The 23,184-nt window shown below is 41.2% G+C and overlaps 1 protein-coding gene across 3 annotated transcripts in view; it reads left to right on the top strand.

Moving 5' to 3' along the window:
• The window catches only part of LOC138750432 (microtubule-actin cross-linking factor 1-like), a 35,328-nt gene that overhangs the window by 4,572 nt on the left and 7,572 nt on the right, over positions 1-23,184 (top strand). For 2 of the 3 annotated variants that reach the window (XM_069912473.1, XM_069912475.1), the window contains exons 2-7: positions 5,083-5,292; positions 9,544-9,772; positions 10,005-10,321; positions 11,185-11,352; positions 16,430-16,553; positions 18,103-18,198. In XM_069912473.1, the coding sequence (XP_069768574.1) occupies positions 5,083-5,292; positions 9,544-9,772; positions 10,005-10,321; positions 11,185-11,352; positions 16,430-16,553; positions 18,103-18,198 (1,144 nt within the window). The remainder of the gene's footprint in view (positions 1-5,082; positions 5,293-9,543; positions 9,773-10,004; positions 10,322-11,184; positions 11,353-16,429; positions 16,554-18,102; positions 18,199-23,184) is intronic. The other variant, XM_069912474.1, reaches the window with a different exon arrangement.

Here is a 23,184-nt window from a genome sequence, read left to right as displayed (position 1 = left end):
ATTTGAACATTGCAGTTTCATGATTTATTAGTTGATTGGGATGTTTTTGCAGGCTATTTTTACAAGCTAACAGAAAGCTTGTGTCTGGAAAAACTGCAGCAATGGATGTTGATACATTTTTGTTACAACCATCACCTGCAGAACTGCAGAAGGTGAGAAAATAGGAACTGATGGCTATTTCTGAGGCATTGAAAATTGTTGAAGTTAAACATTGGATGAGAAAAGTACAAACGTAGAGGATTATAATAGTGAAATATTACATGTGAAGGAAAATTTGTTGAGGAAGACTCACAAAAGGACATTCCAGAATAATAGGCATTTTCAGAGAGCTCATGTGGACCAGATTAATAAACCTGTTCATAAGGTTAGGATGGAGCAGGATAGTAGGGCTGAAATAAAGTCTGGAGAAAATGTTCAGTAAAAAGATGAAGGAAAGGTAGGAAAGGACAGAACTTCTGTATTTATATGCCATTTGTGTAAGAAAGCTGGTCGTGTGACTGTCTAGTCTTGAAACAGAAAAGGTAAAAACAGGTTTAACCAGAACCATGTATACAGAAACAGTGGAATTTAAGGAGAGCAGAGGTGCATAACCTGATCAGTAGGTCATGGATGTTTTCAAGCCTTTTGTGTCAGAGGGCTTTGTCTCAATAAAGGAGGGAGAACCACAGGTTTCAGTTAACATTCTTAGAGATACTGAGGCTGCTCAGTCATTGTTGTTAGAAACCGTTTTAACTGTGGATCAAAGGACAGACACAGAGGAGACAACTTTGATTAAAGGTGTTGGAGATGAGGTAGGGTCAATATTGCTTCACAAGGTTGTGCTAAATTCAGAATTAGTCAAAGGAACTGTTGTAGTAGGAGTTACCCATGCAAGGTGTCTCGTTTTTGCTGGGGAATGATTTGTCAGAGAATAAAGTTGGGTCAGTTTTAAGATTGACAAATTGGCCTAGTAAGGATGTGGTTTGAGAGGATGGTGAGATATATCCTGCATGTGCGGTAACTAGGTCTGTGACTAAGAAAATGATGACAGCTGAAGATGATCCAGTTGGGGGAGTCACGTGATGGAGTAGTGGCCGGTCAGGGAATTCCAGCCCTCTCCGGAAAAGTTAAAAAAAAACGCACAAAACACAAAGGTACAAGATTAAAATTTAAAACAAACTAAAAATAAAGGTGAGAAGAAAATGGCAGCGAAGAGAGAAATGTCGAAAACAACGGGAAGAAGAGAAGAAGAAAGAACGTCGGAAGAAGAAGGTGAAGGCCTTACCTGTCCGAGGAGGCCCGCCGCGGAGAGAGAAGCCCGCTCCCTCAGGTCAGTGGAAGTCCCGGGTTCGGGACTACAAAAATGGCTCGCAGATCCGAGTAAAAGTGCGCAACCGCGCAAGAAAAAAAACACACTGACGGGAGGGGGAAACAGCTGCGGAGTCGATCTCCACAGCTGAGAGAGACACCTGCAGCACAGCAGCTGGTGCAGAACAGAGACAATAACGACAACAAGAAAGAAGAAGGTAAAAAGAAAAGAAGGAAACAACAGATGGTCAATCCAGAGGAAGAAGAAGAAGAAGAACAGAAAGAAGTGGAAGAAGAAGAGAAAGGCAAGACAATGGATGTATCTTTTTTCAAAGAATATATGGAATCAGTGAAAGAATGGCAATTACAAGAATTTAATGAGATAAAAAGAAGAATTAAGAATGCAGAAGAAAAAATGAATAAAATAGAAATGGTCATATCAGAGATAGGAAAAAGAGTGGAGAATGTGGAAGAACGAGAAATAATCGTAGAAATGGAAGTAGAGGACAAAAGAGAAATTAGAAGAATCTAATAAAAAAGTTAAAGAGGCACATGAGCTGTAAGCTCAGAAGACAGATATAATGGAAAACTACATTAGAAGAAATAATATAAACAGGGTCCTAGGAAGACCAGAATTACAGGAAGAAATGGAAATAGAGAGGGCACATAGAACATTAGCCCCGAAACCACAACCGCAGCAAAAACCAAGATCCATTTTAGTAAAATTTTTAAGATATACAACAAGAGAAAATATATTGGAGAAAGCAATGAAGAAAATAAGAGAAGACAAAAAGCCACTGGAATACAAAGGTCAAAAATTTTTTTTCTAACCAGACATAAGTTTTGATCTCCTGAAGAAGAGGAAGGAGTTCAATACAGCAAAAACGATCTTATGGAAAAAAGGATATAAATTTATGTTAAAGTACCCAGCGGTACTTAAAATAGTTATTCCAGGGAAACAAAACAGACTATTCTCGGATCCAGAGGAAGCACGAAAATTTGCAGAACAACTACAAAACAAGCAGAGAGATGAAGACATGTAATGAGAGTAAAAATGACCACGAACTATATGTATGTGTGTATATGGGTATATGTATGTATATATTATATATATATATATATATATATATATATATAATATATATATTATATATATATATATATATATATATGTAGATGTGTATGTATGTGTGTGTATACATGAATGTATACGTATTTAGAGGAAAATATATAGGGTATAGATAAGAATTAATAAGGGAATGAAAGGGAATAGAGGGAATAAGGAGGGAATTAAAAGAGTGACCTTTGTTACATATGAAAATTGAAATCTTTTCCGGTGGGGGGCTGGGTGGGGATGAGTTATGGTCACTGCAAAATCAGTTGACATTTGCGAGTGAATTCGCAAATCCAAATGGAGAGGGGAGATGTGTTTGCCCAACAAGAGATAAAGGGCAACTCAGGAGGGGGAGGGGAGAATGGGGTTAAAGAAGTTTTAAATAGGAGAATAAGGAAAATTTTTGATGTTTTAGAAATGTTGTCTTATAAAGTGTTCAAAACAAGAAAACAGAAATGGTTAAGAAGGAAAGGTGATGATGGAGAAACGGAAAGGGAAGATAAACAAAGTATGAAATGGCTATGTTGAACTATATGACTTTAAATATTAACGGAATACATAACCAAATCAAAAGGAAGAAACTGCTAAATTTACTGAAAAAAGAAAAAATTGATATAACATTTGTGCAAGAAACACATTTAACTGAATTGGAGCACAAGAAATTAAAGAGAGATTGGGTAGGACATGTAACAGCAGCGTCGTACAATTCAAAAGCAAGAGGAGTAGCTATATTAATCAGTAAAAATGTACCAATTAAAATAGAAGAGGAAATAATAGATCCAGCAGGGAGATATGTAATGATAAAATGTCAGATATATTTGGAGTTTTGGAATCTACTCAATGTATATTCCCCTAACGAAGAAGATCAAAAGTTTATGCAAGATATTTTTTTGAAGATAGCAAATACGCAAGGGAACATATTAATAGGAGGGGATTTCAACCTTAATTTGGATTCAAATATGGATAAAACTGGGAAAAAAATTAACAGAAAGAACAAAGTAACCAAATTTATAATTAAATCGATGCAAGAAATGCAACTTTTGGATATATGGAGGATACAACACCCAAAGGAAAAGGAATATTCATATTATTCGGGTAGACATAAAACATACTCAAGAATAGACCTATTTCTGTTATCAGCTCGTAAGCAAGATAGAGTAAGAAAAACAGAATATAAAGCTAGAATATTATCGGACCATTCACCCTTGATATTGACAACAGAGTTAGAGGACATCCCTCCAAGAATGTATAGATGGAAATTAAACTCCATGCTACTTAAAAGGCAGGATTTTAGAGAATTCATTGAAAGACAAATTAAAATGTACTTTGAAATAAATACGGAATCAGTGAAAGATAAGTTTATACTATGGGATGCAATGAAAGCGTTCATTAGAGGGCAAATAATAAGTTATGTAACCAAGATGAAGAAGGACTATAATCAGGAAACAGAGCAGTTGGAAAGGGAAATAGTATATATAGAAAAAGAATTAGCAATGAAGGAAGATACAACTAAAAGAAGAGAATTGGCAGATCAAAAAATAAAATATGAAACACTACAAACATATAAGGTGGAGAAGAACATAATGAAGACAAAACAGAAATATTATGAACTAAGGGAAAAAACGCACAAAATCCTAGCATAGCAGCTTAAGACAGAACAAGCTAAGAAAATTGTATTGGCATCAAGGAAAAAAGACAAACAAATCACATATAATCCAACGGAGATCAATGAAAACTTTAGAGAATTCTATGAACAATTATACCAAACTAAAAACGAAGGGAAAGAAGGCAAAATAGATGAATTTTTAACTAAAATTGAACTACCAAAATCACAAATAGAGGAATAAAATAAATTAACAGAACCATTTGAAATAGTAGAAATACAAGAGATAATTAAAAAAAACTACCAAATAATAAAACACCAGGAGAGGATGAATTCCCAATAGAATTCTATAAAACATTTAAAGATTTATTAATTCCTCCCCTCCTGGAAGTAATCAACCAGATTGACAAAACACAAAGCTTACCAGATTCATGTAAAACAGCAATAATTACAGTAATACCAAAGGCAGGGAAAGATCCACTCGCACCAGCATCATATAGACCAATATCATTACTTAACACAGATTATAAGATAATAGCTAAACTATTAGCAAACAGATTAGCAGAATATGTACCTAAAATGGTAAATCTAGACCAAACTGGATTTATTAAAAAAAGACGCACAACAGACAATATTTGTAAATTTATTAACTTAATTCATGCAGTAGAAGGGAGTAAAGCGCCAACAGTAGCAGTTGCTTTAGACGCAGAGAAGGCCTTTGAAATGAAAGGGGAGGGATTAGACGAAGGGGCCCGAGAAATGAAGGCAGTGTTAGGGAGACATGAGCAGGGAAATGATGAAGCGGAATTCCATTGATGCCCGTGTGTGTGTATAGAAGGCTGGTCTTTAGTACCATCCTTTTCGTATTGATCGAAGACTGGGCAAGACCACGTGTTGCCCATGTGCATATTCCGATGAAATGGTGTGGAATGGCCCCTGTTTATAAACAGGCATCTTCCACTCAAGTGGTTTCACATCCTCCTCAATCCCAAGGGTTTGCAAATAGATGAGGGAATATGGAATTGCTGCCAGGAAAGTACAACACGTCTTCAAACTAACAGGATTTTGCAATTTGTAGGAAACAACAGAAGATCACCTACAAAAACATAAGAAGACAGTAGGTGATCTTCTGAAATGGTTGGCAGTCGAGGGTCACTATGGAGTTCATATCACCGAAGACGAATTCTACGCATTAGGTGATGGTTTCCAGATGGAGGAAGAGGACGATGCGATGGGGTCATTTGCTGAGATGGGCGAAAGACTGAATGACCACCAGCAAGGCCTGAAGGTATGAACACTTCCAGGTGTTTTGGATAAGTGTATATTCGAACAATTGTAAAAATATTTTGGATTGGACTTTTCATCAGAACCTCTGATCAGTACAGATTTGATGAAAGGCGACTGACTAAATTTCACTTAAATAATGACTAACACAATTTCCAAATAATGTTGAATTGAATTTTGACGATCTTCTCCCAATCCTATTCAAAGATCTAGCAGATCCTCTTTCTAACTCAGTCCTACTTTCTGTTCTTTGCTCTGGCCCAGTCACGCAAGTGATGAGAGATGACGGGAATATGATTAACTCACTAGTGAAGGGGCAGTGATTGACGATGGTCACAGAGGCCCTTCACTAACAATCTCACCATGGCAGCTTCTTAACAAAAACTCTTCACCTCAGTAATGCAGTTTTCTCATATAATGTGGATATTGATGTTGTAAAGGGAAGAACCTCCTCCCAGCACCCACTCATGTGATTAACTCTTTATAACCCATTGAATGGGCCATGCAAGCTATTCACAACCAAAAAGGGTTGAGGAAGCATACACCACCGGAATGAATTCTGGCGTAGCAACGTCACTGTTCGTCCACTCAACCAGGCCAGATCCTTGTGCAGATCTAGGGATTGGTTTGGAAAAGAGAGTGAGTAAGGCTACAACCCCTCACTACCACAATTTTCCTGTTGTTGAAGCAACTGTTGGTGACAGCAGGAGCAGAAAGATCCATCCCATGTTTCTCCAGGGGCTCCCTCAATTCTGATGTGTGGTAGCACCATTGTGCTAAATGGGATAGATTCAGAATAAATTGACAGCTGGAATCACAGTGGCCAAAAGGTACGATGGGCCTTTAACATTTGCAGCAGGAAAGTGTTACTTACCATCGTTAGTTCTCCCATTACAACCAAGACAAGTCATCACCATGGTTTAATAGGGAATGCAGATGCACATGAGGTGCCAGACTGATAATCTTACAACATTGGACAGTGGGCAGGCAATGCAGAAAAAAAAATAACATTCCAAAGACAGAATTAACCGCTGATGAAATTTGAGCTCTGTCATCCTTCCGGCTGGATCATGAACAGTAAACAGGAAAAGAGGGACCAAGGGTCTCCTCATTCTCAGTGGAGGTAGTCCTCAGCTTCTGAATAACAAAGTTGGGGTTAAGACACTTTCTAGCATGTTCCATCAGGTTCTTCCGACACCATCACAGAAATCACTTTCACCCCATTTATTTTACTTTGGAACACCAAGTGCAAATAGGACCAGACTCCATCACATTCGAAGTACTGAAGAAGTTCAGTCTAGATTTTTTTGCACCTCTTGTCACAGTTGATGCACTGACATCCTTCTGACAAAGTGGCAAATTCTTCTGGTATCTGGTCCATCTACCAAAAGCAGGACAGAGCCATACTTTAATAATCAGCTGCCCGATGGAAAGTGTGGCCCACACACTGTGACATAAAGTGGCATTGTTCACCAATAACCTGCATAATGGTACTTCATTTGGGTGTTGTCACATGACTCCAGGTCTCCTTCTCACTGTGGTCCTAACATAGACCAGCCATTTTGAGTACTGTAATTACCAAAGCAGATCAGAGGCTACCTGTCAAGCAGTAGGTGGCGAACCTTTGCTCCGCACTTGACTGGATGAGCACAATTCCCAAAGGGCCCAAGGACCCTAACAGCAGAGCAAAGCAGTTGGCTTGATTGGCCCTCCATTCATTCTCTCCACTGAGGTGGTCCTGTATCCTATCAACGGAGTGAACGACATCTACTCGACTCCAAGAATATGTCCAAAGAGGTGCCACCTGACATGGACAGGGACGTGCGGTAGGTCTGTAGGAACATTACTACCTGCTGATTCCCCTCCACACTCCTATCCCTTCTCAGGGGCTAAATTCAGAACTCCCAACCTTAAAACTTTGTAGAAAGAACTTGACAAGTAGCATGACAGCTATTCAAGAAGGTGGTCCATGATGACATTGCCGGCAGTGAGGCAGAACTAATCAGTTTGGGCCCTGGCAGGGACACCTGCATCTTGAAGTACTAATGTGAAAATGATAATTACCCAGAATGTTTTCACTAAAATGGGGATAGATTTTCATGTTTGTCATTCCTTAATATGCAGTGCTCAAGTCAGATTTTCATCGTTAAAAAAGAGCAAAGATCTTTAAACATTTACCAATTGGTGTTATCTTCTTTTCGTAAAGCATTGCTTAACATGTATGCAAATTATTGCCCTGTGTGTGCTTGACAGCCTGGTTTGTTTTGGAATAAGGCGACTTGAATAAAGTCTTGTCAAGTCCAAAGGATGTTGAACAAAATGGTAAAGATAAATACAATAAAGTCACTGTTATGTCTCTGTGTGGGAGGCTTCTTAAATAGCAGAAGTAAAATCTCTTCTGCTATTTGAATCTTGCATCTTCTTAGAGATGCAAGATTCAAATAGCAGAAGAGATTTTACTTATTAATGCCTTCCACCATGCCAGGAAATGTTCATACTCACATAGACATGCACCCCACATTGGTGCACGACATTTACGACAGTGAGACGGGTGTGTTATCTCGTTAGGATCATGTGAACTCTTTTGTAACTTCCTAGGAATACACCCTTCTCACTGTGGTAACCGTCGTGCACTACTGGGGGGCACCTATACATGAGTATGAGTGTGAACAGTTTCCTGAGATGGTAGAAGGCATCAGTAAGTAAACTCCCTTCTGTTATTTGAATCTTGCATCTCTAAGTTATTTAAGAATCCTCCCAGGTAACACGGAGACAGAACATGTTGGCAGTGGTCAAGAATAAAACTATAAAATGGATTGGAAGTGACTGAAATCTGAAGGGGAAGAAGAGAAAAAGTACACCTGAAAATGAATGGCTGGTGCAACAGCAGTTCACCCAGTGATGGACGGGAGGCTGAAGATATTGTTGAATCGTTGAAAACGTTTCAGCAGATGTACAATTTAGCAGTGAAAAGCTATTTTAAAAATGCAACAGCGAGGAGAAGGTTAGTGCTATACATGTCTGGATAGGGGAGCCAGGCCGTGACTTATTTAATAGCTGAGAGCTTACGGGGTGGATAAAAATGATCCAGAGCAGATATTTGCAAAGGTTGTTTCTCACCTTGAACTCAGCTCTAATCCTAGACTTGAATGCAATGAATTTCAAGGTTTTGTGTAAGAGACTGATGAGACTGTTACTAACTTCCTTACTACACCAAAAACTAATGCTGCAAAATGCAGATGGAAGGATATAGAGGAAAGATTAGCTGATCCACTAATATGCCCATCCTGAATGCAAAAGTCTCTTATAGGGAAGGATAGCTTGAAACTGGCCAAAGATATAGAAACAGGCAGAGTCTTCGAATCCACGAGGACACAAATGAAATCCCTATCAATGCAGACCCACCCACAGCAAAGTGAAGGAAGGGTTGATGCTATAAAAAATACAATCAGAAAAGTGCCACCCCCAGGACCTGTAGGAAGGGCAGCAGACAACACCCCTCCGTGACCAAAATGATTGCCCCGCATATGGTTCTGAATGTGGAGCCTACGGCATAGCAAACCACTGGGCGAAGATGTGCAAGTCTGGGGTGAAGGAAACAGTGATACCAGTGAAGAAAAAAAGACAAGAAGATCCACCATCTCTTGAAACTGTTCACACACTCATATACATAGACATCCACCCCACAGTGGTGCACGACATTTACTACAGTGAGAAGGGTGTATTCTTACACAGTTACAAATTAGTTCACATTCTCCTGACTAGATCACAGTCAACTCTAGTTAGATTTCACGTGTTCTCTTTTAAATCATGAAAGAATATTAAATCCCTGAATGGAAAGATAAGGATGAGATCATTCAAATGACAAAAGTTTAATGTGCTTAAGTTTAAAGTAAGTCTGTTTGACGGGGAAGGGACTGTGTACAAATACTGAAGGAGAGGATTTATTTTCTTGTCAGTCAAATTAAATATGGAATATATTCTATTCCATCTCAGCAGGATTCATCCTTTGACACAAGCAAAGAATTGTAGATCACGGTAGTTGATTAAACCTCCGAAAGGATAAAACCGTTTAGGTTTCTTGACTTGAAATACGTTTCCTGTGTGTATTTAAGGGTGTTTTGGTACCCTGATTTTTAATAAATTGGGAAACCTGAATATTTTATTTCAATTGCAAATGCAATAAATAGAAACCTTACCTCCCCCAAGACAACTTGGAGCAATAAAAATGAACCTAGGATTGTTTCTTTTCTAGGAACATCACCAAAAGTTGTCCCGGAAAGAGCAAGAGTTGGTTTTGGCCACAGAGGCAGCTCAGACTTTCCTGGAACAAAATGTCCAGGACCCTTTGCGAGACGAGGAAGTTGCACTGCAGGAGATCTTGAATGTCTTGATGGAGGAGTACGAATCCGCTTTATCAAGTGCAGATTCTCAATTAAACGTGATTGAGGATCTGCATCTAGAATTGCAGAAGTTCCGAAAAGGTGAGAGAAAGTATTCATTTATTTTCCAGATTACTATAAAATACTATTTACTGAGAGTTGAAAAGAATTCTAAGTAAGACAACAGAAAGCTACATGTGGTTTGGAATAACCCCAACTTGTAATTATTACAGGATCCTGTCAATGTATCAAAGTCTAGATAATCTGGTATTTTTTGACCATTTTGAATGCTTTAAAACATTTAACTATTTGACCATTATATTCCTTTAAACAGATCACGATGAATTTGAAACATTCATGAGTCATTTGGAGAAGGAACTAACAAAGATTAAAGCTGGGGAATTTGACTCCACGTCATTGACATTCAAACTTAAGAAGCAGCAATTCCTCTTCAAAGATCTTCAATTTCACAAAGGGGATCTAAGACACCTCAGACGATCTTGGAAAAGTGTCATCGATGCTGCCTTTCACTTTGAAATCAGGAATGCAATTGAAAGCTACAAGATCCAAATTGATCCTGATGCCATAAGCCAACATGTGGAGGAGACGGTTGAGAGCGCCGATGCTCGCTTCAACACACTTCGATCAGAAGTATGACATATCTTCATTTTTTTTTTAGATTAATAGCATTTAAACTCCAATTTTACTTAAGATCAGTAACTTGAGAGCATTTTGATAGACTGAGCAACTTGTGTAAGTTTTAGTCTTAGAAGAGTGGCTCTGGAAAAGGTTTGCGGCTGTTATTAATAATACCCATGAAGAACAGGAACAATGATTAAATCTTTCCAGTATTGTGGAGCTCTCTTGGTGGCCGAACTCACTCAAGTTGGACAGAGACCATTGCAGAAAATAAGTCGTGATCTCATTTCCTTTTAATAAAATCAAATGTCGAACAGATCATAACTGGCGAAGATTTTCCAGACTGGCCTCCCACGTGTATTTGTCACTGAACAAGGTGTAATGTGTCCAATCCACAAAGGTCACATCGCTGGTTCAATATTCCTAAACTCAACGGTGAGGCTTGAATGGCATAACAGAAATGCAGCGTGTTCGGCTGGAACAAGCCCAGCCCCAAAAGAATTTCTGTCTAATCTTCACTGACACACTAAATTTGTGAAGGTTTTCAATGCTTCTGATATATTCCTGACTATCAGTTTATTTTGAAAGCAAACTCAAAATATTAATTAAAAGATTTATTGACATAATAAGAAAATGGAACAGTACGGCAGGGTAACAGGCATTTCACCTTTGGTGAGAAGTGAACATTGCCTTTTTGTCTGTGACCCTCAAAAAACTTGATGCAGGGAACAAAAAAATTATAGTTGGCATAAGTGATGGACCAGTAATGTATCGCTTGACTCATTTTGGATCGATTGGACACTCGATATTTGATAGCATCACAAAATCGTACATTTTAAAAATCCACATACTCATTCATTTCTTTCACTCTATAGTGCATTGGACTTGGAACCCGTCTTGGCAAAAAGTTGTTTGAACAATGGCAAGAGAAGGCAGATGAGCTGCGTTTGTGGCTAGAGAGAATTGAAACAGAAAGACGAATGGTTCAGCTGGAGGCCATCTCTAATCCAGAAATCTTGCAGCAAGAACTTGAAAATGTCATGGTAAATTAAAGTTGTTATTTCATAAATCACTGTGTAATGTTGCTTAATCTAATTTACGAGTAGAATAATTAATGCTTTGAAATAATGTTAATGTGCACATCCAATAACAGTGGTGAAGGCCACATGGGAGGTTGTAAGTTTGGCACCTGAAATAGGAAGTTGAGCTCCATTCATTCCACCTTGATCAGGTTTTAATGGGAGCCTGATGAAGATCCAACAGCCAATTTGCTTCCAGATGGTGGGGGCAAGATTGGAAACTGTAACAAAGAAGCCAAACAGTTCTGCTCTCATTGTGTGTCTATTTTCAGTATGGGTTTCCTCAGACCTTATCCATGTTTAATGGGGGCCTGGTGACTAAGGATATGGTGGCAGAATTTTGGATGACCTCCAAGATTATAACAGCAGAGCAAAAAATCTCAGCAAATCATTAATGGAATCATCAGGTGCAGAGACGATAACTCCATAGATGGGGGTTTCAGGAACAGGGGAAGGGAGGTGGGAGGAAAGTGGTGATTTGGAGCACATTTGGAGGTAAGATTTGTTTGCAAAGTGGCAGAGATTGATTTATTCCAAAGAAGTATTCAAACCATAGAACCTTACAATATTACAGAACAGAAACAGGCCCCTTTGGCCCTTCTTGTCTGTTCCGAACCCTTTTTCTGCCGAGGCCCTCTGACACACCCAGTCCATAGCCCTCCATACCTCTCCCATCCATGTACCAGTCCAAATTCTTTTCAAATTAAAAATTGAGCCCACAGTCACCACTTCAACGGACAGCTTGTTCCACTCTCCCACCTCTTCACTCTGTGTGAAGACGTTCTCCCTCATGTTCCCCCTAAATTTATCCCCTTCACCCTTACCCCATGTCCTCTGGTTTGTATTTCACTTGCTCTCAGTGGAACAAGCCTACCTATATTTACTCTGTCCTCCACATCATTTTAAATCTCTCTCTCAATTCTTCCCTCATTCTACACTCCAGGGAATAAAATCATAACCTGTTTAACCTTTTCCTACAACTCTGCTCCTGACGTCCAGGCCACATCCAAGTCAATCTCTGCACAATTGCCATCCTTCCTGCAGTTAGGTGATCCAAACTGCACACAATAATCCAAATTGGGTCTCACCAATGAAAATTAGACTTTATCCTTTGATTGATCAAGGTCAATGTGCCAAAAGTTCTCTTTGCAACCCTATCCACATGTGACACCATTTTCAGAGAATGAGGTGTCTGTATTCCCAGATCCCTCTGTTCTATCGTACTCCTCACTGCCCGACTGGTTACCATGTATGTCCTTTCTTGGCTTGTCCTTCCAAAATGCAACACCTCACACTCATCTGCATTAAATTCTATCTTCCATTTTTCAGCCCATGTTTCCAACAGGTCCAGATCCCTCTGCAAGCTTTGAAAACCTTCTTTGCTGTCCACAACACCTCCAATCCTAGTGTCACCTGCAAACTTGCTGATCCAATTTACCGCATTATCAACCAGATAGCCTTTCTATCTTCATTGAGGATAACTTCATTGAGGATTTTTCTTGCATTTTCTATACTCTTCAAGCACCTCATTTGCTCTGTGATGTCTATACCTGCTGCACACCTCTCTACTTCCAAATGATTCCTAAGCCTGTTAATCTTGACAGGAACATGCAAAGTCTGTACTTTCCAAATTTCACCTTTGTAGGTCTTCCACTGACCCCGCATATACTTTTCCAGGTCAACACCTTCTCAATCCTTTCTCATTTCCTCAAAATTGGCCTTTCTGCAATTTAGAACCTCAATCCGAGTCCCAGACCTATCCTTCTCCATCATTAACTAAACTAATGGCATCATGTTGACTGGAGTTGATGTTTGAGGAATTGGAATTTGAATCAGAAAGACAAATCACTAGTTCCAGTTTTGCTTTTCTGAAGTGGAGGGCTTTTCTGCTCATGCAGTCAGAGAAAAGTCGGACCATTTATTGCAGTAAATGGCCTGGGATTGATGGTCATGGAGAAAAGCTGTGGTCGAGAGGAGTCACGTGATGGAGTAGTAGCCCTCTCCAGAAAAGTCGGGAAAAACAAAGGAAAACACAAAGGAACAGAAATAAAAGTTACAGAAAAGTGAGTATAAAGGTGGAAAGAAGATGGCGACTAAAAAAGAAAAATTGAAAGCAACGGTAAGAAGAGAGGAAGAGAAGACAAAGGAGGAAAAAGGTGAAGGCCTTACCTGTCCGAAGAGGCCCGCTGCGGAGAGAGAAACTCGCTCCCTCAGGTCGGTAAATAATGGACTACAAAAATGGCTCGCTGAGCCGAGTAAAAGTGCGCAACCGCGCATGCGCATGAAAAAAACACACCGACGGGAGGGGGGACCAGCTGGGGTGTCGATCTCCACAGCCGGCAACGACAGCTGCAGAACACCTGCAGCAAGAAGAGACCACAGAAGACAATAGAAACAAGAAAGAAGAGAAGGAAAGGGCAAAAAAGAAACAACAGATGGCCAACCCAGAGGAAGAAGAAGAGGAAGAGGGAGAGTACAGTGAAATAGAAGAAGAAAAGAAAGGCAAGATAAAGAAGGTACTTTCTCTTATTAAAGGATACATGGAGTCATTTAAAGAATGGCAAACACAGGAATTTAATGATTTAAGAAAAAGAATAAACAACACAGAAGAGAAAATGAATAAAATAGAGATGACCTTAACAGAAATGGGAAAGAAAATGGACAAGATGGAAGAGCGGGCAGTAGCAGCAGAAATGGAGGTAGAAGACTTAAAAAAGAAATTGGAGGAATCTAATAAAAAAACTAAAGAGACACAAGAACTACTAGCTCAAAAAATAGATACAATGGAAAATTATAACAGAAGAAATAACATAAAGATAGTGGGCCTTAAGGAAGATGAAGAAGGCAAGAATATGAGGGAGTTTATAAAAGAGTGGATCCCTAAGACCCTAGGATGTCCAGAACTACAGCAAGAAATGGAAATAGAAAGGGCACATAGAGTATTGGCCTCTAAACCACAACCACAACAAAAACCAAGATCTATTGTAGTAAAATTCCTAAGATATACTACAAGAGAAAAGGTACTGGAGAAGACAATGGAAAAAGTAAGAGAGGGCAAAAAACCACTGGAGTATAAAGGGCAAAAAATCTTCATTTATCCAGATATAAGTTTTGAACTCCTAAAGAAGAGAAAAGAGTTCAATACAGCAAAGACGATTTTATGGAAGAAAGGGTATAAATTTATACTAAAGCATCCAGCGGTATTGAAAATATTTATTCCAGGACAACAAAACAGACTATTCTCGGATCCAGAAGAAGCACAAAAATTTGCAGAACAATTACAAAAATAGACTGAGGGAGGAAGACGGGTAATGAGAGTAAAAATGATCACGATTGATATGTATGTGGGTAAAGACAAAAATAGACTGAGGGATGAAGACGGGTAATGAGAGTAAAAATGATCACGATTGATATGTATGCGGGTAAAGAGGTATAAGAGTGAATAGAGACAATGTGCATACGTGAATGTATCTGTACTTAGAGGAAAATATAGATAGTATAGACAAGAATTAATAAGGGAAGGTAATGGAATAGAGAGAATAAGGAGGGAATTAAAAGAGTGACCTTGGTGACATATGAAAAGTGAAATCTTTTCTGGGGGGGGCGGGGTGGGGGGAAATAGCGGTCACTGCAAAATCAGTTGACGCTTGCGAGTGGATTCGCAAATCCAAATGGAGAGGGGAGATGTGGTTGTCCGACAAGGGATAAAGGACAACTCAGGAGGGGAAGGGGAGATTGGGGATAAATAAGATAGAAATAGGAGAATAAGGAAAATGTTGGATGTTGTAGGAATGTTGTCTTATAAAGAGTTGAAAATAAGAAAACAGAAATGGAAAAGGAGGAAAGGTAATGATGGAAAAACGGAAAGAGAAGATAAACAAAATATAAAAGGGCTACGCTGAACTATATGACTTTAAATATTAATGGAATACATAACCAAATTAAAAGGAAGAAACTACTAAATTTAAATGAATAAATGTATTCCATTAGAAAAAATAACATATAGGTTAAGAAATAATATTGAAATATTCGAACAAGTATAGGAGCCTTACATTAAATACAATAGTGAGAACCTACCGGGGACAAACATTACCTAAGTTGATGGAAGGAGAAGGAAAGAAAAGAATGGACTCAGTAGAATTTCTGGTGTATTTTTGTTGAATGACAACATTGTCTGACTGGCTTAATGCAACCTAGATTGTATACCTAAAATGGATGAGGGGGGGGTGGGGGGGTGGCTTGGGAGGAGGGGGGGGGAGAAAAAGTCACTGTATATGTGTGAAAAAGAAATAGTGTATATCATGGCTAATGTGATTTAGGGTGTGAAAAATAAAAAAAATTAAAAAATAAAAGAGAAAAGCTGTGGTCCATTAAGTGCTCGTGGGAATAGGAGTTGCAAATGGGTCAGATTGCTGAGGGAGAACACATATTTACTTTTGAAGGATGATGGATTGGGGAGAGGGGTCATCCGGAGTAAAAGTAGACGGACAGGCCGAAAAGCGATAATGCAGAATAACCCTCTGCAGCCAAATCTATGTCCATTAGTGGTGAAAAGCCAAATGAGTTCTTCAGCATTATTTTATCAATGCTGATGTAAATCTAAGCATCAGAACATTTTTAAATATTTTCTTGTGACCTTGATGGTTTGCAAAGGGACTTCAGGGCCGGTCAAGAGATGTAGACAAGATAAAGATGATGAGCTCAACAGAATCAGAAAATGCTCAAACATCAGGCGTATTAAATACCTCGAAGCATTAATGAGTAATGAGTAATGATCAATAGAAAGTTTGAGCTGGTTGTTTGAGAAAATTCCAATATCCTGTGGTTATTGGGTCCTTGAAAATGTTCGCCTCCTCACCCCAAAGCAGGCCAGAGAGTTGTTGGTATTTATGATAATTTATAGAATCGTCTTCACAGGCTGTTTATCTCATTGACCCCAAGACAATATCGAAATTAACCAAAGTATCGGCGAATCTAAGATATACAGAAAGAAATATTAATTTTATTGTGAATGAGTCATTGTGTCATTTTGAAATCACAGGTCCTTCAGGGAGAAATTTCTGAACATGAAGATGGTGTCGAAAAGTTACAGGAGGCAGCAAAGTGCCTGCTGTCCTTGAGCATTGACGTTGTTCCAAATGTACTCCAGCTTCGAAAGACCACAGGTACCATTTCAACATTTGCTGCTTAGATCAAAAAATGGTTCTCTAATTCCAACAAATACAAGTGATGCTTCCAGCTGGAAAATTAGACATTTTCAAAATGTGCAAATTACCAGTGGGGACCCACCAACCTCTTTGAACTATTCTAAAATATTTCTTGCAATTGATTGGATTTCAAATGTTGAATCATCTTTACCTAGCACGTCATAAATAGGCTATCATTTCATAAAAAGCTCTGAAAACTCTAAAATTAATGGAAAGACCATTTACTAAAGAACTGTGCACACTTCAATAAATGTTTGAATAAAATGCAGTATTTAAGAAAGTTCAATAGAACTTTCTCCAGTGAATTGTGGACAGTGATTCAGACTCGTAGGCCAGAATCACAATAGTATTGCAAAATGTGTGTTTATTGAATGAAATTTCTGCTCAAGTGGTGCATCTTAGAAGTGTTGGGTCTTATAAAATTGTTGCATTGAAGGTACTGAATTAAGAACCATATTTGGAGCCTTGGAAATGAAAATGACGGCAAATGGGAATTCTTACAGTGAATTCGTTGAAAGTGATGCTGTGCGATTATTTAATAAAGCAGCCAGGCTCCAGTCATGCATACTTGTCCGTGGCTCATCAATTGAAGAGGAGATTGAATGATTGGAAACCAGATATCTTCCAATCATAGAAACAAGACTGGAAATAGGAAACAAATGTTACAATATGCCAGCATGATGGTGAAGTCACGAGCTCCATCGAAATGTTAATGTTGCTTTTCTTTTTTCCAGATGCTCTATCAGCTCATTTATTTTTCTACATTTTTGTTTTCTTTCCTAAATCTCAGAAATTCTATATTTTCTGAAGAGTGTGTTTGTCTTGTTGATCAGTTATTACTAGAAATAGAGGGTATGTAGAAATGGTAGAATGTTAAGCAGCGGCCATTTACCAAGTGTGAACATCTGGCAAACATGCAGCCAAGGAAGTGTTTAGGGCTGTGATGTCTCAAAGACTCCCCAATGAGAAGGGATTTCTCATGCTGTGCTGGGAGGGCACTGAAGATCCATGCATCTGAGCACCCGAAGGGCGGGATACAGTTCTGGTGAGAACGGTTGCAGCTGCTCTCAGAGTCTTCTCTATTCAGCTTTGATTGTTGTTCCTGCTCCTCCACGGCCCCAGCTCCCCCCCACTTCACCTGCTCCTCTCGATGAGTAAAAGGCCTTGAATTCAACATGTTTTCAACAAAGAGTTGCACAACTGTCCCTCTCTTTCTCTCTCCATTTCCTTTTGCAAATGTCCCTTCCTTTTCACTGTTCCTCATTTCACTCGTCTGCTATTTCACGCTGATTCCCTCCAAACTTTTTTCATTCCTTGCTCACATTTTTGCCCCTACTTGTTGCTCGTCATCTTCTGTTCTGCATTGCTTTAAATATTACTAAACCCACAGTTCTCCTTTCTCCAAAACAAAAAATGTGTTTGTTGGGATGAAAACACCGGAACCTTGTGGTAAATCTTTGAAGACACTTTTAAATGTATGTGTAACAGAACCTTGTGTTCATTTTAGCTACCATCGAACAGAGATTCCAGCTTTTGCGTGAGGAAACATCAGAGCAGAAGAGGACATTGGAACGGACAAATGTCCAAGTGGAAGATCTCGAAGGTTTACTTTTACCTGGCACTTCTCACCACTGCGATTTTGGAAATGTTTTATTTCTGGATTGATGAAGCAGGGTCGTTGACCTAGTTGAGAAACATTGCTATTTTGCTCACATAACTGGTCCCTAATAGCAATGATGCTGGTCCCTAATGATGTTGATTGCAAGATAAATCTTGGCTGGGACAATTACAGTCCGGATACAGGACTTCTCGGCCCCTCGAGTCCAAACCGATTTAAGTGAGCTCCTCTAGCCCCACTTACCCACTCCCTGTCCGTATCCCTCCAATCCCCTCACATCCATGCAGCTATCCAACTTGTTCTGAAATGACACAAGAAGTTACATCCCAGACCCTGGCACCAGGGAGACAAACTACCAATCTGTTTCCTTAATCGTATCCACAGAATCCCCAAATTGTCCTCCTGACCATCGAATCCCCTATAACTATTACCCTCCTCTTCCTTTCCCTACCCTTTTGGGCAACAGAGGCCGACCTTATGCCAGAGATACAGCCACTGATTCCTTCCCCAGCCTGAATGTTCCTCAAGGAGGAGTACCATTTGTTGAGTGCTTCAGTCACAGGGGCCCCCTCCTGTATCTGTCTCTTCCCTTTTCCCTCTCCTAACTGTAATCCACTGATCCTCCTCCTGTGGCCCTGTTGAGACCACCTGGCTATAGCTCCTATCTATGACGGCCTCACTCTCACTGACCAGGTCGAGGTCATTGAGCTGCAGCTCCAATTCCCTAACACGGTCCCTGAGACACTGCAGCTCAGTACACCTAGTGCAATTGTGGATGTCCAGGAGGTCGAAGACTCCAGGACCTTTCACATCTGACACTGAAAAGAACAAACTGCTCTCACACTCAACCCTTCTCTCTCCCCCTCACCTTAAAAAGAGAAAATAACAAAAAAATATAGTCTTACCTTAATCTAGATACTCGACCTCAGCCCCTACACGGTGAAGCCTCTCGAGCCAAAGCCTCGAAGCCCCACTCTTTCACCAGGCCACTCTCTCATTGGGCCACTCCTCTCTGGCTTCTCCTTTGCCTTTCCCTCCTTTTATTGGCCTTGACCAATTAAACCTGTCACTCTCAACTCGCTCCACCTCCGAACACTGCCCAAACTCTGGTCTCCATCTCCTCCGACTCGCTGCTCGAACCGACTATCGTATCTATTGTACGATAGAATCTTGTATGTTCTTTAAAAACCATATAGGATGTGGTTTAAGGTCTCATCCAAACCAATTGCATCCACTCATGCAATTTGATTTCACTACTTCCCCAATGTGCCATTTAGAAATGCACAGAATGACGTGGATGTTGCTTCTCTTCACCATCTGAAACAAGTAAATGGGTTCTTACTATTAAAGCTCCTGCCTCGCATGTTCGAAGTTTGAAAAAGATCAAAGCTGGTGCATAGTTTCATGCATCCACAAGTGTATAAGAAATGGGTTGTGGCAAATCATCGGCAATTATCCATGCCTGCTGCATCCAGGCATATTTGAAGATTGGAGCACGACTGCAACGCCATGTCAACTGTGGCGGATTAACTACCACTCCAGGCAGAGCTTTAGTAAAGCCCCCCTAACCTTGCCTCCCTGCCCCACTCTTTGCTGAATCGAATAAAGTGACATTAAGTTACTTTAAATAACATATTAGGGGTCTCCAAAGTAGTCGATATCGACCCTTGGTGAAGGGGTGGGGGGGGGGGTGGGTTGGAGAGGCAGCAGCGTGACCCAGATGTGTGGGGGGGGTGGTGAGACAGCAGCACCACTCACGTGGGCAAGGAGGGAGATAGACAGCAGCGCGACTCGGGTGGATTGGAGAATGGTAAATGGAGTCCCCTTGTTTAAAAAAGGTAATAGGGAGAATCTTGGGAATTAGGGTTAGTCTTACATTATTGGTGAGTAAACTAATGGAAGGGATTCTTAAGGATGGGATCTATGAAGATCTGGAGAAATACACTCTACTCAAGGATAGTCAGCATGTCTTTGTGAAGGCAAGCTTGGGCCTCACAAATCTAACTCAGTCTTTGGAGGAGGTTACAAAAGAAATTAATGAGGGTAGGGTGATAGATGTGGTCTACGAGGATTTTAGCAAGGCATCTGACAAGGTCAGTCACAGGAGACTCCTTCAGAAAGTCATGAGTCATGAGATGAGCGAAAAATTACCTGCATGAAATAAAAGCTGTCATGTCGGAAGAAAGCAGAGAGTCGTAGTGGAAAGAAAGTATTCTGCCTGGAGGTTGGTGCTGCAGGGATCTGTTCTGCGACCCCTAGTCTTTGTGATTTTCATGTCACCTGGATGAAGAGGCGGATGGATAGGTCAGTAAGTTTGCGGATGTCACGGAGGTTGGTTTGGAGGAGTTGTGGATGGAGATGAAGGCTGTTGAAGGTTACAAAATGATGAAGGTGGGTTGCAGAGTTAGGCAGAAAAGTGGTAGATGGATTTCAATCCAGATAACTGAGAGTTGATGCATTTTGGAAGGACAAACCAGAAGGCTGAGTCCAGAGTTAATGGTCGGTTACTTAAGAGTGTGGATGAACAGAGGAACCTTGGGTTGCAAATCTACACATTTCTCAAGGTTGCCGCACAGTTTGATAGGAGAGTGAACAAGGATTATGGTGTGCTGTGATTCCTTCATAGGGGGTTTGAATTCAGGAGTAGAGTGGTCATGTTGCAAATCTATAAATCTTTGGTATGACTCACTTAGAATATTATGTTCAGTTCTGGTCACCTCATTATAGGAAGGAGAGGGGACAGAGGAGATTTACCAGGATGCTGCCTGGATTGGGAAACAATTCTCATGAGGCAAGGTTCGCAGAGCTGGAGTGTAGAAGGATTAGAGGAGACGTGATAGAGGTCTACAAGATCTTCGACATCCTTCCGTGAATTCAGGGACCAGAACACTACGTAATATTCCAAATGCGGCAAACCAAAATTTTATACAGCTGTAACTTGACTCACCAACTTTTACACTCAGTGCCCCAAATCAAGAAATCCAGCAGGCTGGATGTTTCTTTACCATCCTCTCCACCATGTTGTCTCTTTCAGGGAGCAGAGAGCGCTCAGCTCAAAATCCTTCTCTTCATCAATGCTAGAAAAGATATATTGTAGTCTTTCCCATGCATTTGACCTCCCCCCCTCCCAAATCCAGCACCTCACTCAGGGGAGGGAGAGGGGAAGAGGAGGGAGAGGGGAAGGAGATGGAGAGGAAAAGAGAGGGAGGGAGTGTTGTCGAGGAAGGGGGAGGGATATAGTGAGAGGGTGAAGGGAAGAGGAAAAAGAGAGAGTGGGGAAGGAGAGGGAGGGAGAGTTGTCAAGGAAGGCAGTGGGATAGAGGGAGAGAGGGTAAGTGGAAGAGGAGGAGAGGGAAAGGGGAAGAAGAGAGAGGAAGAAATGTCGAGGAAGGGGGGAAGGATACAGGGAGAGTTTGAGGAGAAGGAGAGGAAGTGGAGAAGGAGAGGGAGAGAAAAGGATAGGGAGGGAGAGTTGTAAAGGAAGGGGGAGGAATATAGGGAGAGGGTGAGGGGCATAAGAGAGGGGAAGGAGAGAGAGAAGGAGTGGGAGGTAGAGTTGTCGAAGAAGGGGTGGGTTAGAGGGGAAGAGGAGAGGGAGAGGCAGGGAGAGTTGTCAAAGAAGGGAAGGGATTGGGGGAGTGGGTGTGGGGAAGAGGAGAAGTAGATGGATAGGGGAAGGAGAGGAAGAGGAAAGAAGAGGGAGGGAGAGTTGTCGAGGAAGGGTAAGGAATATAGGGAGAGGGTGAGGGGAAGGAGAAGGGAAAGAGGATGAAGGATAGTTGTCAAGGAATGCAGAGGGTTATAGGGAGATTGTGAGTGGAAGGGAAGGAGAGGGAGGGAGGGAGAGTTATCGAGGAAGGGGAGGGATATAGGGAGAGAGTGGGGGAGGAGAAGAAGATGGAGAGTGGAAGGAATGGGAGAGGGAGGGAGAGTTGTCGAGGAAGGGGAGGGATAGTGTGAGGGTGAGAAGAAAGAGAGGGAGAGAGGAAGGAGATGGAGAGGGAGGGAGACTTGTCGAGGAATGGGGAAGGATATAGGGAAGAGTGTGAGGGTAAGAGGAGAAGGAGAGCGATAAGAGATGGAGAGGAAGAGGAAAGGAGAGAGGGAGAGTTGGTGAGGAAGGGGGAGCGATATAGGCTGAGGGTGAGGGGAAGAGGAGGAGAGGGAAAGGAGAGGGAGAGGAAAGGAGAGTGAGGGAGAGTTTTCGAGGAAGGGGGAGTAATGGGGTGAGGGTGAGGAGGGGAAGGAGAGGGAGGGGAAGGAGGGGGAAAGGGAGAGGGAGGGAGAGTTGTTGAGGAAGGGTAAGGAATATAGGGAGAGGGTGAGGAGAAGGAGAAGGGAAAGAGAATGAGGGATAGTTGTCAAGGAAGGCAGAGGGTTATAGGGAGATTGTGAGGGGAAGGGAAGGAGAGGGAGGGAGGGAGAGTTATCGAGGAAGGGGGAGGGATATAGGGAGAGAGTGGGGAGGAGAAGAAGATGGAGAGTGGAAGGAATGGGAGAGGGAGGGAGAGTTGTCGAGGAAGGGGAGGGATAGTGGGAGGGTGAGAAGAAAGAGAGGGAGAGAGGAAGGAGATGGAGAGGGAGGGAGACTTGTCGAGGAATGGGGAAGGATATAGGGAAGAGTGTGAGGGTAAGAGGAGAAGGAGAGCGATAAGAGATGGAGAGGGAGAGGAAAGGAGAGAGGGAGAGTTGGTGAGGAAGGGGGAGCGATATAGGCTGAGGGTGAGGGGAAGAGGAGGAGAGGGAAAGGAGAGGGAGAGGGGAAAGAGGAGGAAAGGGAGGGAAAATTTTCGAGGAGAGGGATTTTGGGAGAGGGTGAGGGGGAGAGGGAGAGGAAAGTAGAGGGAGAGAGAGTTGTCGAGGAAAGGGGAGTGATAGAGGGAGAGGGTGAGGGGAAAAGGAGAGGGAGAGGAAAGGAGAGTTTTTGAGGATGGGGAGGGATATTCGTAGAGAGTGAGAGGTAGAGGGGAA

This window comes from Narcine bancroftii, unplaced genomic scaffold (assembly GCF_036971445.1).
Source record: "Narcine bancroftii isolate sNarBan1 unplaced genomic scaffold, sNarBan1.hap1 Scaffold_149, whole genome shotgun sequence".
NCBI classification, from domain to species: domain Eukaryota; kingdom Metazoa; phylum Chordata; class Chondrichthyes; order Torpediniformes; family Narcinidae; genus Narcine; species Narcine bancroftii.
Note: the sequence above shows the minus strand (reverse complement) of the source record. Positions and strands in the feature narration are given on the sequence as shown.